Here is a 15,455-nt window from a genome sequence, read left to right on the forward strand (position 1 = left end):
AATCCCAGCTACTCAGGAGGCTGAGGCAGGAGAATCGGTTGAACCCAGGAGACGGAGGTTGCAGTGAGCCAGGATTGTGCCATTGCACTCCAGCCTGGGCGACAAGGCAAGACTCCCTCTCAGAAAACAAAAAGAGTAAGGTAACAAAAGAATAAGATGAATCTGAATCCCTCTCATGAAAGTATATCCACACTATAGACTTACAGAAAAAAGCAAATGGCAGGACATAGCTATTATTTTTTACTAGTCAAAAAAAAAGTACAAGACTAAAACCAACCTGTTAGCAGTGACTGCTGCTGCTGAGGGTGGGATGGAGTAGGGCGAGGCATGGGGGACTTTTCTTTCTTTCTTTACATGCACTTCTTCTTTTTACTATAAATTAGTATCTTTACTTTTAAAAGTTATTTAAGGTTTCGTTTTTTTTTCTTAAAGAGAGAGAGAAGGAATGGTGTTCACGTCTGAATGGTGTTCAGGTATGGTGGTTCACGTCTATAATCCCAACGCTTTGGGAGGCTGAGGCAGGAGGATCACTTGAGCCCAGGAGTTCAAGACTATGCCTGGGCAGCACAGTGAGACTGCATCTCTACAAAAGAAAAAAAAAATACAAAAATAATTAGCTGGGCATGATACTGCATGCCTATAGTCCCAGCTACTCACAGGCTGAAGTGGGAGGATCACTGGTGCCCAGGAGGTTGAGGCTGTAGTGAGCTGTGATCACACCACTACAATCTAGCCTGATTGACAGTGAGACCCTGTCTCAAGAAAAAAAAAGGGAGAGAAATATTCGGAATCTGGAGGAGAGAACGTGCAGCAACTCCTGGCTCTCCCTCCCAGCACTGCAAAACCCAGCTCTCAGGACACAGCCCCCTTGTTTTCAAGTTGCTGGTCCCTGGAGCTGGGTGATGGGGCAGGCCTGCCACATCCTAACTCAACTATGATTTGTATTTTCAGGAGGGGGAGTCAGTATCACGGTGAGGGGCGTCCAGGGTCAGAAAGGAGAAGGTACAGGAAGGAGACCAGAGATGAACCCATGCCCAGCTCATGTTCGGTATAAAACACCCTCCCAGTTAATAGGAGGGCATTCTAACTTAACTGGAGTCTGGAGATGCTGCCTCTCCTGCCTCCCACTCCAGAGGAAACACTGCTATCCCCAGTCCAGAGGCGACGCTGCTCACCTCCCTAGGCACCCCAACTCCACCTCCTGGGGAACTGATATAGTTTAGCTGTGTCACCATTGAAATCTCAACTTCACCTGTACCTCCCAGAATTCCCCCGTGTTGTGGAAGGGACCCAGGGGGAGGTAACTGAATCATGGGGGCCTGTCTTTCCCCAACAATTCTCGTGATAGTAAATAAGTCTCACGAGATCTGATGGGTTTATCAGGGGTTTCCACTTTTGCTTCTAATTTTCTCTTGCTGCTGCCACTTAGGAAGTGCCTTTCCCCTCCCACCATGATTGTGAGGTCTCCCCAGCCATGTGGAACTGTAAATCCAGTTAAACCTCTTTCTTCCCAGTCCTGGGTATGTCTTTATCAGCAGCGTGAAAACAGATTAATACAGGAGCTCTCCCCAGACGCCACAGCTCTTACTTCAGAATCCCAAGTGGCTCCATCCTCTCCAAGACACCTCCCAAGCCCCATCCTGACTGCCCACTCCCTGGCTCACATCCCACTCCCTGGTTGATCACAGCCAACCTTCTCCACTGAGGCACTGGATTGAAGCAACAAATTCTTCTGCAATTCTCCTTTCCTCGTTTCAGCCTCTTTGTAAAGGGACTGTTGGCTATGGATCTTGCTTGGCTGCCTGGATGAGCCAGCAGCACTGGAAGGTTTCTGGAAGGAAAGAAAGATGGGCACCCTAGTCACCATGAGGGTGTTTCCCTTCCCAATGGGGGATCAGAGACCAGAGAAAGATGATAAAAGAGGTGGCACTCCCGAGCCCCCGCAGCAGGTACACTGCCCTGAGAAAAGCAGCTCAGTGAATCCTGGAAACATCCACTTTAAGTTCCCAGAAATTTTGTCGCAGCAAAACTGGGGCAAAGACTTGAGTTTGCCTTTGGGGAAGACCCTTTGTCCTGGAAGAGACCATCCTGGTTAAATGAGGATAAAGCCAGGGCATGGTGGTTCACACCTGGAATCCCAGCACTTTGGGAGGTCGAGGCAGAAAATTTCAGGCCAGGAGTTCGAGACCAGCCTGGCCAATATGGAGAAACCCTGTCTCCAATAAAAATACAAAAAATTAGCATTAGGCAAAATACCTAATGTAGATGATGGGATGATGGATGGAGCAAACCACCATGGCATGTGTATACCTATGTAACAAACCTGCACGTTCTGCACATGTACCCCAGAACTTACAGTATAATAATTAAATAAATAAGTAAATAAAAATACAAAAAATTTAGCTGGGAACGGTGGTGCACACCTGTAATCCCAGCTACTAGGAGGTTGTGGCAGGAGAATCTCTTGAACCTGGGAGATGGAGGTTGCACTGAGCAGAGATCATGCCACTGCACTCCAGCCTGGGTAACAGTGAGACTCCATCTCAAAAAAAAAGTAAAAAATAAAAATAAGGATAGAGGAGCAAATATCCCCATCCACCCATTGCCCTAGAAGATGTGAAAGCAGTGGTGGAAGCTCTGGTAACTCAAAGATGGTATGAGTGTCTGGCGGTAAAGTGTACCCATCTCACAGCAAAACAATATCCTAGCAGATCATGCTGAATCGAGGTCTAGACTGCCCTAGGCCTAGCAATTATTGTGTGTCTGGGGAAGGTGGTGGTTCTCACTCAAGCCTCAGCTCCCAGGAATGGAAATCAGACCTTGACTGTGAGAACAATCTGGCTGGTTCCTCCTCCCCGATACAAGAGATTATTGCACTGACTGTTGGAATACTGTCCTCACGGCTGAAAGCTCAAGGGCAAGCCATCTCCTGCAAGTAGGAAAAGTAACTCCTCCTGCTCTTTCTCCTTACCCCCAGTAAAATAACAATGCCAGCCATTCTTGGAAGGGCTAGTCCTGGAGCAGAGATGAGGCTCAGAGAAGGAAGAGAGTGATTTGTCTGTGTCTGGGTCTCAGACTCTTGCAGCCTGGTCTCCAAGTAGCTGAGGCCCCCGTGGCTCACCTCTGCACCTGGGCCAGGGTCAGGGGACTTGCGCTCGAGGACTGAGAATGCAGCCCAGGATCTAACATCCAATTTTTGGTTTCCGGGGCTGTGTTCTCTTTGGGTCCTGCCTTTCAGCTTTCAGACTTTGAGGCCTGGTATCAGCCATGCCCTGGGAAGGGACCAAGCCCCAGCTCCAGGTTAGATTTCAGTGGGATTTTTTCCAGTGGGACTAAAATCAGAGAGTGCCCTACCCAGGCCCACAATGGTCAAAACAAGTGAGTTAAGGGACCTAAAGGCACTCTGGAAAAAGTGCATCCCAGTAAGGAAACACACACACAGCAGGTGTGTGAATGCCGGCGGCTGGAGAGTGAGGGTAGCCTTCGGGTTGGGCTCTCACTCCCACCTGCTGGGGCACAGGCCTGTCTGACTTCTTGTCTCTCGGGAACCTCATCACTGGGGGAGCCGACGCCAGGCTCTGCCTCAGGTTGGTACTGGCCCCAGACTTGGGGCCGAGACTAGAGAGCTTCTTGCGGGTCTTGTACGCCCACTTCTCCCGTTCCACACAGGGTCCGCTGGGCCTCCGGCTCTCAGCCAGGCAGTAGTTCGCATCTTGTGCCTGTGCCAAGGAGAAAGCAGCCCCTAAGGCACTGCAGTGTCCTAGAGGTAAATTCTGGGCTGCCCCCGATCAATGCCAAAACCACGGGGCCCTCCAGCCGCCCAGGCCTTGCTTCCCAGAAACCTAGGCCCCTTGAAGACATCAGCCCAGAGCTTCTAACCCCATTCCTGGCCAGCTGCAGTGCCCGGAGTCCCCACAAGCAGGACACTGCTCCCATGAAGAACTCAGTTTTCTCATCTGTAAAATGGACAGTGGTTTCCAAATATTTTTGGGGTTACCTTTAATCTCAAGGGAGGCTCCAAAGCATAAAACAGATAAAAAGCTGAGCCATTCTGGGGGAAGCCCCACCTACCAGAGCCCCTGGCAGTAGCTTCCAAGCATCTCTCCCCAACACATTTGGAAAAACCACTGGATGAGGTGGCCCCTAAGGTCCCTTCCTGCTTTGATCTGCTGAGATGCAGAAATTTGGAGACAGAATGGGTTGCCTTAGTCCCTACTGGTGAGCCCAGAGGGGTAATGTGTAGTGGCAATGGGAGGGAGTGAGTAACCTACAGATGGCAGGCTGGCGCCTTTGGAGTCAGATTGCCTGGGTTTGGATCTACTTCTTGGCTGTGTGACCTTAGGCAAGGTGCTTAACCTCTCTGTGCCTCCATTTTCTCATCTCATCTGTCCAATGAGGAAAATTCCAGAAACTACCACCTACCTAACCAAGCTCCCCACCCTCTCCAGAACAAGTCGCCATCATCCCTCCTGCTTCCCAGGGTGCTCCCCACCCTCCCTGCCCCACAGGATTCTGGCTCATAGCTGAGAGAAGGGTGGAAGGAGTGTGTGCTCCTGTTAACATACCCTCTTGGGCTGCAAGGGCAAGGGGCTTATAGAGGCATTGAAGCTGAAGATGGGCTTGAGTGTGCTGGTGTTCCAGAAGAGGATGTCTCCACTGTAGGAGGAGGTCCCGAGGAACTGGTTCTGGTACTTGGCCATGCTCAGGATGTCCTGCACATGGTAGGTCTGCCAGTGGTCACACAGGAGCACCTGCTTGGTCTTGTGGAACCTGTGCACATGCCAGAGGTGGGAGGGCTGAGAGCTCAGCCTTTATTGCTCCATCCATTGGGGAAGCACTGGAGCCGAGAGGATTCTGGGAGCCGGCTCAGAGGAGGATACTCTCAGGCATCGGAGCTGGGCTGAAGCCATGCCCCATTAACCTCATTTACTAAGCACTTACTACATGCCTTCTACAAAGGCCTTGTCGTAGAGGCTTTACATAAACTAATCTTACGGATAACAAATCTGTAATACACCCCCAGTCAGACACCTAGGTAAGGATTAAAGTTTAAAGGAGGGGAAACTGTGGCCTTACCGAGGTCCCCTAAAAAGAAAGGGACCTTGAACTGTTCTTCCTGGAAAGCCCATTCTACTAAAGAGTTCACTGAGACCCTTCCTTCTCACACTTCAGATTGCACTCCACCCACAACACCCTCACTGAGCCTTTCGTAACCACCACCCCCAAAAAGAAATCAGGTTTCCATCTACTCAACCCGCATAAAAACTTCTACTTTTTTTTCATGGCACTTAATATACTTTATAACTGAAAGTATTAACATTTGATTAGTATCTGCCTTCTTGATGCAGACAGAACATTCATATTCTCCAAAAATTCATCTTAAAACCTAATCATCAATGTGAGGGTATTCTGAGATGTGGCCTTTGGGAGGTGATTCAGACAGAAGGGCGGAGCCCTCATAAATGGAATCAGTACCTTTATAAAAGAGGTTCTAGGCTAGGCATGGAGGCTCATGCCTATAATGCCAGCACTTTGAGGGGCCAAGGAAGGAGAATCGTTTGAGGCCAGGAGTTCAAGACCAGCCTGGGCAACAGAGCACAACCACATCTCTAAAAAACAAAAATTTTTTTTAATTAGCCAGGCATAGTGACACACACCTGTAGTCCTAGCTATTCAGGAGGTTGAGGCAGGAGGATCACTTGAGCCCAGAAGTTCAAGGCTGCAGTGAGCTGTAATTATGCCACTGCACTCCAGCCTGGGCAATAAAGCAAGATCCTATCTCTTAAAAAAAAACAAAAATTAGAGGCCCAGAGAGATCCCTTCTCCTCTCTACCATGTAAGATCATCACCTAACTTCACAGGCTCCATTCTCCATGCTCCTTGACCACTCACATGTGGCTCCTGTGGATGCTGGTACAGCACAGACTGCACCCAGCAGAGCTGAGAGGACATGGCTGCCCCCACCACCTAGATTTCAAAGGACAGGGCCTCCCAGCAGAGCCACAGCCTTGGAATTCCAGCCCCACAGGGCCAGGGCGCTCATGCAGGGAAGCGAAGCAGGGGCAGGGCCCAGGCATAGAGCCACCATGGTGGCAAGGCTACCAAATCTGCAGGTGCAGGGCAGCCCAGAATCTTAGGGTTCCAATCATCTGCCTGGCAAAACAGCAGGGGCAGAACTGCCACCCCAGTGGGCCTGAAGGGCAGGGTATCCAGCCAAAGAGGATTATCCTTGAGATTTAAGGTCTATTAGCATTGCCCCGATGGATTTTTGGCTTGCTCAGGACCTGTCCCCTTTCTTCTTTCCTGTCTCTCCCTTTTATCTATCCTATGCCTGTCCCACCATTCTATTTCAGAAGTACATAACATGTTAGTATCACATGTTCACAGCTAGAGGGGAATTTGCTTCAGAATGAATTGTGCCTTGAGACTCACCCATATTTGATTTAGGTGATATTCAGATGATATTTTGGACTTGGACATTAAAGTTGATACTGGAACAAGTTAAGATTTGGGGGGCTACTGGGATTAAATCAATATATTTCGCATCAGAGAAGGACACAAATTTTGAGAAGTCAGGGATGGAACACCATAGACTGAATTTTGCTCTCAAAATTCATATATTGAAGGCTAATCCCAAAGGTGAGGATATTTGGAGGTGGGGCCTTGGGAGGCAATGAGGTCATGAAGGTGGAGCACTGGGCCGGGTGCGGTGGCTCACGCCTGTAATCCCAGCACTTAGGGAGGCCGAGGCAGGTGGATCACAAGGTCAAGAGATCGAGACCATGCTGGCCAACATGAGGAAACCTCATCTCTACTAAAACTACAAAAATTAGCTGGGCGTGGTGGTGCACACCTGTAGTCCCAGCTACTCAGGAGGCTGAGGCAGGAGAATCGCTTGAACCTGGGAGGCAGAGGTTGCAATGAGCCCAGATTGTGCCACTGCACTCCAGCTTGGTGACGGAGCAAGACTTCGTATAAAAAAAAAAAAAAGAAAGAAAATGGAGTCCTTATGAAGGGGATTAGTGTTCTTATAAAGGAGGCCCCAGAGAGATATCCTACCACTTCCACCATGTAAGGTTACAGTAAGAAGACAGCTGTCTATGAATCAGGAAGTGGGCCCTCACCAGGCACCAAAGAGTGCAACAGCATGATCTTGGCTCACCAAATCTGCTGCCACCTTGATCTTGAACTTCATCTCTAGAACTCTGATAAGTAAATTCCTATTGCTTATGAGCAACTCTGTCTATGATATTGTTACAGCAGCCCAAATGGACTAAGACATTCCCCCACTGAACTAGATGCTCCAGGAGGATAAAGACTCCAGCGCTCTTGTTTATACCCATCCCAGGCACCTAGCAAAAAGCCAACAGTGTATTAGCCTCGTGAACGATGGAAGGATGGATGGATGGATGAATACGTAGATGAAGCAATCGTCATTAACCACCGCTAACTTCCTGCTTGGTGTTCCAACCACCAGGAAAGCTAGGAATGGAGGAACCTGGAGAGAGAGCATGCAGCTGCTGTGAACTACTCACCATGCACACTTTCTACTCACAGGAAATAAGTGACTCTCTTACTCCATCCTGTCACGTAGAACACTTTGTTCATATGGATAATCCCACTAATCTGTTGAAGATGAAAGAAAATAATAGAACTAGAACTCCACCACACCTGACTAAATTTTTTTTGTAGTTTTAATAGACATAGGGGTTTCGTTGTATTGGTCAAGCTGGTCTCGAACTCCTGGCCTCAGGTGATCCACCCGCCCTAGCCATCCAAAGTGCTGGGATTACCACTCAGCTGGCTGAGTGCACTTTCTGAGCTGGTTAAAGGACTGTGACACAGCAGTTGGGTTGGAGATGCTGGCTTTGCCCTATGCTACTCCCATGGACTGGTCCTATGATACCATCAGGCATTTACCAAATAGGGGTGACCATGGGTGGCTATGAATTAGCTGACCCCACTGCTAAAAATGCAATCCAAAGCGCCGGGACGTGGAATGAGAAGTGCTAGCCAATTTAAAATGCAACAGGAGCTAACCTTAGTGGAAACCGGTAAGGCCAGGCACTGTTACCTGCCTTCATTTCATGCATGAGGACACAGAGGCTCAGGGACGTTTGAAGCCAGGCCACCTGACTGTGGTCAACACCCCTTCACGGAGGTACAAAATGTAATGCATCCCAGGGTCACAGGAGCTGGGCTTTGCTTCCCAAGAGGCCCTCCCTGGCTCTAGTTGACAAGCCAGACTGACCTCCAGCTGGTCCGGATTGGGAAAGGTCAGCAGGCATTTGCCGATGTTGTAGTTCCACATTTTTATCGTGCCATCCCGCAAGCCTGTGATCAGGCAGCGCTCAGACTCATCCAGGGCCATGGCGGTGAGCTCCATGTGCTGGCCCCCAGATACAGAGAACTCCATCGTCTTCCTGCCAGTCACGACCTCCCACACACTCACTATGCCATGCAGGCAGCCACTCACCACCTGTGGGGAGCACACGGCTGGGGGCTGCTGCAGAGGCCGGGGCCTCCACTCTCAAAGGTGGCCTCCAGCCTGCCATGGCCCCTTCCCTCCATGCACAGAGAAAACAGAAGTTCAGGGCCCCCTGCTACAGCATAAGCCACTCTTGAAAACAGGACCTCCTCTGCCCCGTAGCACAGGGCAGTTCAAACTGGAACATTTGGTGAAGAACTGTTAACTCAGAAGTGGCATTTATCAAGATCTAGCCAAAGAAAATAATCCCTATCTGGAAAAAACATTACTGAAGCAACATTAATCATGACCACCCCCTCAAAAAAAAATAAATAAACTAACTGCCCCCTAAGTAGGGAAATGTTGAGAGTAAGGACGGCTAAGCCACTCGATGAAACATTTTGCCACCATGACCACTGTTATAACGCAAGAGTAGCAGGTGAGGCCGGGCACAGTGGCTCACGCCTGTAATCCATCCCAGCACTTTGGGAGGCTGAGGCAGGCAGATCACTTGAGGTCAGGAGTTCGAGATGAGCCTGGCCAACATACTGAAACCCTGTCTCTACTAAAAAATACAAAAATTAGCTGGGCATGGTGGTGCACGCCTATAATCCCAGCTACTCGGGCTGAGGCAGGAGAATCACTTAAACCCAGAAGGCGGAGGTTGTAGTGAGCCGAGATCACACCACTGTACTCCAGCCTGGGCAACACTGCAAGACCCTGCCTTAAAAAAAAAAAGTAGCGATGAGGTTGTTTCAGAACAACCCCTCCTAATGAGAACATGTAGAAAAGCTGAGAATTTATTTTTAATTTTAAAAAAACTTTCTAAGGCACTGAAGAGCACTAAGGCAGTGAGAGATGCTGGTGGCAGGAGCCGGGATGGGAGACAAGCCCAGAGTGGTGAGCTCCAGCCTTGCGCAGCCTGAGGCCACCTCTGCAGCCGATGCAGTGCCCCTGTCCAGAGCCTGCGCCAGACAAAAGGTCCCAGTGGGTGGGAGAGAGCAGAGGGGCAGTAGCCCCTCCTGTCCTCACTCCTCAGAAGCAGCTCCTAGTGCCCAGCTGCCCTGCCCAACCCAGAAACTCCACGCAGGACCAAGGCGCGGCCTGCAGCCTGGGCCTCTCTCCCTTCCTGCAATGAACAAAGCCAAGTTATGGCTTCCCTGGAAAGCGATGCCCACGAACAGCACCCGCTCTGGGAACCCAGGAGAGCGCCCCATCACTAGCCCTCCGTCCCATACTCCACGTAAAGAAGGCCCACTCCAGAGCTGACCCAAGGCGCTCAGCTGAGGGTATGAGGCTCAGAGGAGTTAGGCGATCCTGTGGCTGACGGTTAGAGCTCAGAGCTGATCCCACGCCAGCCCATCCGCAGCAGTGCTTTCTGTTCCTCTCCCACTGCCCCAGCACCACCATCAAAGTTGTAAGAGTTTCCAGTGTGCCATGGGAGGTGACTACAGACCCAGGCACACAGGAGGCCTGGTCCTACCCCATGGCACCTGGCGCTCCTGCCTCCTCCGAGGCCAGTGCTGGCCACTCACCTGCTTGAAGATCTTGCTGTAGAGGACAGCGCACAGGGGTGAGGAGTGAGTTGTCATCTTCCTTGCTTTGGAAGGCCCCTGGGCCTTTAAGTACCCTTTCAGGATCCCGATCTGGAGGTGAGGAAAGGGGCAGAGAGCTGGTCTGTCAGAAGGGCTCTGCCCACTGTGGCAGGCCGCCAGGAGAAACTTCCAATAAACCATGACATTAAGACATCCTGAGCACATGCAGGCCTGATTCCAACAAGACTCCAGGCCCCCAGCAGGCCTGCTGATAGCTCGACCCTACTCCATGGCCCTGCCCCCTGGGACTGAGCCTCCCAAACCCTAGTGTTCCTGGAACCCCAAATTCCAAGTCCAGTATCCCTTTCACCTTATGACTTCTGAGAAGCTAAAAGCTCAATCAGGTGTTCCCTCCAGGAAGCTCCGCCCCGCCTCCCCCTTGTCCCAGGCGAGGCTAAGGATTTCTCTATGCTCTGAAAAGCACCGAGCACAGAATTCTACCATAATACATAACACTTTCTACTGAAATTTCTGTTTTTCTTCTACCCTTTAGGTTCCTAGAGAAATGGGACAGCATCTTTGTCATATATTCTCAGATCCCGACAAAAGGCAGGGGTTGGTAAGGTTTGTTGATCTCAAATGGACTTCAAAGGCCTATTTAATTCAACAAATGCTGTCCTCGACAAATGTCTGGCACTCAGCAAGGAGATAAAGGAACCCACGACCTTCCTTCTCAAGAAACCCACCTTATAACTTCTGAGAAGCTAAAGGCTGGGCACAGTGGCTCATGCCTGTAATCTCAGCACTTTGGAAGGCCAACGTGGGTGGATCATGAGGTCAGAAGTTCAAGACCATCCTGGTCAAGACGGCAAAACCCCATCTCTACTAAAAATACAAAAATTAGCTGGGCATGGTGGCAGGCACCTGTAATCTCAGCTACTCAGGAGGCTGAGGCAGGAGAATCACTTGAACCCAGGATGCAGAGGTTGCAGTGAGCCAAGACCACGTCATTGCACTCCATCCTGGGTGACAAGAGCAAAACTCCATTTGAAAAAAAAACAAGGAAAGAAAGAAAGAAAGAAACCTGCCTTTAGGGGAGAGCCAGCCAAGTGCATAAGGATGACACGTGTCACCAGCCAGAATGGCCCAGCCCACTGAGCATGGGAGGCCTCAGTGGAGCTCAACCATGAGTGGCACCTGCGCCTCCTTTCTGGGCTTCTGCTCCCATCTATGGGCTGTGGTTCAGCCTTGCAGCTCCCGAAGCCCTCATCCTCCACAGGAAGACCCTCCTGCCTGTCCCATCTTTCCTGTCCTCCAGGGTGAGGACAGACCTCACAGGGGTCCCCACTGGGTCCTGAGTCACAGATGGCCTGTTTCCTGGAGTTCATACCTTAGCAGGAAAAACAGTTATGTGGTAGTGACAGGGCAGTTACGAGGGTCTCGGCCGAGGGAAGGAACGGGGCTGAGAAAGCATGGAGGAAGGGCTCCTAACCAGCCTGAGGTTCAGGGTGGCTTCCAGAGGGAGAGGCTGAGGACACCTGAGTGGGAGCAGTGCAGACAGCAGCAGCGGCTGCATAGAGGGTGACAGGCTGGGGGCCTAGATTTCAGGAAATCCCAAGACACGGCCCCTCGTAGGCCAGACCACAGAGTCTCGCAGCCTCAGCAGGAGGGACGGATGTCCCATGGGATGTCAGACCCAGACCCTGGCCCTCTCCCTGTGGCCTCAACCCCACTTCCTCCTGGGACAGCTCTCACTGAGTAGGTGCTGCAGATGAGGGTATTGTCCTTCTCGAAGAAGTAGGCGCTGGTGATGGGGCAGTTTCCCAGGGCAAAAAACTTCCCACAAAAGGACTGGAGGCATATTTGGTCCAGCATGTCCCACACACGAATGTTCTGCGGGTGAGAAACAGACAAGAGGCGGAGGGTGGGTGCTGGGGATACAGCTGCTCCTGAAGCCTTGGGGGTACGTCTGGCGACCAAGGCCAGGCACATCATGCAAGCACTTCCGACACACACGCATGGTGTTGGCACCGTCACACCCAGCAGCAGAGAGGCTACTCTTGTGCTCAGATAACGCAGGTACACAGTGAGCGAGGGACAGGCATAGCTCTGCCCCCACACCTCCCCAGCCTGCCCCTAGGCCTCCGCCCTGCCAGAGCATCTGAATTAGTTGGCTGGGCACAAAATACCCAAGCCAGGCAGCACGTGCTGGGCCCGGGCCCTCCCTTGCTGCCACTCCAGTCTGGGACACAGTCTGTGAGTGGCTACCAACAGTTGCCACAATGGCCTGCCTATCCCCAGAGGAGCCCCTCCCACTCATCCCAGGCAAAGGAACTTTCCGTAGAGGGCCCACAGAAGTCCTTCCAAGACCTTCACTTCTTGGAGGCATCCTCTGCCTGTGGCTGACTAGGGGCCTCAGTGAGCCCGTCCCTGTCCCCATTCCCCCAGACTCAGACCCTTCATCAGAGGCAATGATCCCAGCTCCCAGGGCTTCTGGGAAGATGCCAGACAGGAGGGTGTATGGATGTGTTGGAGATGGTGGCTCAAGTGACTCTGAGGGCCCTGACAATTCTCCACCTCCAGAGTCCCAGAAAATGCAAGCTGTCCCCTCAAGGAGGGCCCGCAGCACCGCTGGCCCGCAGCCCAGAAGATGGGGCAGTATCCTGAGCCAGCAGCTACAGAGCAGCACAGTGGTGGGTCCTGAGTGGGAGCCCTGGAATGTGGGAAAAGCCAGGCCCAGCTCTGATGGCCAGGCAGCTGAGGAGGGGTCACTAGAGCCACTGAGAGGTAAAGATCAGGGCAGGGCAGCACGGGGGAACGGCTGTCACGCAGTGCACAACTCCCCTGCACCAGACGCTGCACTGCTGTTTTGCTGCTGGTTCTCTAAACCACTCAACAGCCCATTCCATGGATGGGAAGACTGAGGCTCAGAAAAGGGAAGGACTTACCAGGGTCACAAAGTCAGAAGCCAGGTTGGGTTACCTGGGAACCCAGCTCTGGGGACACACTCAGAGGCCCATGGCCACCCTCACCTTCCTTCCACCTGGGTCCCCTTCCACTAGGCCTCCAGCCAGATGTGGGGCTGTGGGCAGGGAGGTCACACCATTCCTTTGGCCAGTATGTTTCCCTGAGGAACAGAAGGAGTCAGGCGGACCATGGGGGCAGACCTTGTCCTTGGAGACACTGATGAGGATGCTGCTGTTCCTGCTGTCCACAAGGATGTGCGTCACCGAGGTCTGGTGTCCCTTCATCAGCCACAAGAACTTCTTTAAGACAAAGGGGTTCCACAGGCGGATGAAGGCATCGTAGCCACCAGTCACTGGGGTCAAGACATAGGTGTCAGTCCCAGGGGCCTCCACTGGGGACCTTCATCCAAGGCCAGGTCCTTGGCCCCCAGCAGGCTTGCCAGGTCCCTCATGACTCTGCCCCACCTGCTCCAGCCCCTCCAGCCGCCTCCCAGGGGGCCTGTCATCACACAGCCCTGGTGCCCAGAAGTGGGGAAAGGAGCAGCAGGAGAGGAAGCCAGACAGAGGCCAGAGCTGTGCAGCCGTCTCCTCAGCTCAGGTGGTGCCCCTGTCCCCAGCAGCCCTCCCCCCAGCAGCTTCTGGGTGACCTGAAGATGACCTACCCAGGAAGTTTCTGTCTGGACAGTAATCGAAGCAAAGAATTCCTTTCCTTAAATGCAGTGCTGACAACCTATAATATCAAAGGAGAGAGGGCTGCAGGGCTGGGAGCAGTGGCCCCAAGGGAGCCTCTGAGACTAAGACTGTGGTGGGGGGAGCTGGAGGCAGGGCCTCCCAGGAGGCCTGGGGAGGAGTCACTATCTCTCTACCCTAGGAGAGGAGCAGTCCTGGAGACCACCCAGGGCTCACCCTGCAGCCAAGCCCAGGCTCAGCACCACAGCCAAAGCAGTAGCCCAGTCCCAGCCCCAAACCAGCAGCCCACGGGGTAGATGGCACCTTCAAGGTAGAGACAGCTCCCAGGCAGGCAGAGACAGCTCCTAACATTTGCAAAGCATTTGGCCTCATTCCAAGGACAAACTTGATTTTCACATCAACTGTACTGGGACAGGCATCTTCCCATCCATGATACAAATCAAGAAAAAAGTGGGGGGCTCCAAGGGAGGGACGGAAAGAAGCTCCCAGGTGCCCTGCCCTGGCTACGTGTGGTCCCCACACAGGGTGCTGTCTCCTGTGTCAGCTGGACGCCGCACACAGTGCCCAAGATGGAACTGCCCTGTGCTAGGGACAGAGGCACCAAAAGGAAAAGTCAAGGAGGTTGCCCAAGGTCACACAGGTCACAAACGATGGGAGCTACAGGGTGTAAGACACGCTACACCAAAGTATGGCACCTTGGCATTTCAGACAACAGCAGAAGCAGCAGGAGGGCCACACTCGCCTTCCCCCTGAAGCAGGTCAGAACAGTCATTCCATAGGCGCCCACCCTATACCAGGAGAAAGGAATGGTCTTATTTCCTTTCTTTTTTATTTTTATTTATTTATTTATTTATTTTGAGACGGAGTTTCACTCTTGTTACCCAGGCTGGAGTGCAATGGCACAATCTCAGCTCACCACAACCTCTGCCTCCTGCGTTCAGGCAATTCTCCTGCCTCAGCCTCCTGGGTAGCTGGGATTACAGGGACGCGCCACCATGCCCGGCTAATTTTTTGTATTTTTAGTAGAGATGGGGTTTCACCATGTTGACCAGGATGGTCTCGATCTCTCAACCTCGTGATCCACCCGCCTCAGCCTCCCAAAGTGCTGGGATTATAGGCGTGAGCCACCGCGCCCGGCCCTCTTTTTTTGTTGTTAGAGTCTCACTCTGTTGCCCGGGCTGGAGTACAGTGTAGCTGGGATTACAGGTGCGTGCCACCAGGCCCAGCTAATTTTTGTATTTTTAGAAGAGACAGGATTTCTCCATGTCGGTCAGGCTGATCTCAAACTCCTGACCTCTCGAACTGTGCCTGGCCAGAATGTCCTTATTTCTGAAGACACAGGGACACAGAGGAGAATCTGGACCAACAGGCTCCTATCTCAGTTCATTACCATCAGATGGAACTAGTCCCGTTGTCCAGCATGACTATCCATTCTTCATCAAACTTCACATAAAAATACACAGGAGGCCGGGAGCAGTGGCTCACGCCTGTAATCCCAGCACTTTGGGAAGCTGAGGTGGGTGGATCACCTGAGGTTGGGAGTTTGAGACCAGCCTGGCCAACATGGAGAAACCCCGTCTCTACAAAAAATACACAATTAGCTGGACGTGGTGCAGGCCTGTAATCCCGGCTACTCGGGAGGCTGAGGCAGGAGAATCGCTTGAACCCGGAAGGCGGAGGTTGCAGTGAGCTGAGATTGCACAACTGCACTCCAGCCTGGGAAAAAGAGTGAGACTCCATCTCAAAAGAAAAAAAAACAAAACAAAACTACAAGTGTCTCTGTGTCTTTGCTTTTTT

General features: G+C 52.0%; 1 protein-coding gene across 11 annotated transcripts in view; it reads right to left on the reverse strand.

Annotated features, from left to right (window-relative positions):
• The window catches only part of EFCAB8 (EF-hand calcium binding domain 8), a 72,522-nt gene that overhangs the window by 22,298 nt on the left and 34,769 nt on the right, over positions 1-15,455 (reverse strand). For 10 of the 11 annotated variants that reach the window (XR_013535053.1, XM_078371122.1, XM_035298099.3 and 7 more), the window contains 9 exons: positions 13,631-13,698; positions 13,170-13,321; positions 11,758-11,895; positions 10,003-10,113; positions 8,252-8,479; positions 7,556-7,626; positions 4,566-4,770; positions 3,507-3,719; positions 1,694-1,831 (listed from right to left, as the gene is read on the reverse strand). Coding sequence is in view for 10 of the 11 variants with exons in the window: in XM_078371122.1 (XP_078227248.1) it covers positions 1,694-1,831; positions 3,507-3,719; positions 4,566-4,770; positions 7,556-7,626; positions 8,252-8,479; positions 10,003-10,113; positions 11,758-11,895; positions 13,170-13,321; positions 13,631-13,698 (1,324 nt within the window). In the remaining variant the exon portion in view is untranslated. The remainder of the gene's footprint in view (positions 1-1,693; positions 1,832-3,506; positions 3,720-4,565; positions 4,771-7,555; positions 7,627-8,251; positions 8,480-10,002; positions 10,114-11,757; positions 11,896-13,169; positions 13,322-13,630; positions 13,699-15,455) is intronic. The other variant, XM_035298100.3, reaches the window with a different exon arrangement.

The sequence above is a fragment of the Callithrix jacchus genome, chromosome 5 (assembly GCF_049354715.1).
Source record: "Callithrix jacchus isolate 240 chromosome 5, calJac240_pri, whole genome shotgun sequence".
Taxonomy (NCBI): Eukaryota; Metazoa; Chordata; class Mammalia; order Primates; family Cebidae; genus Callithrix; species Callithrix jacchus.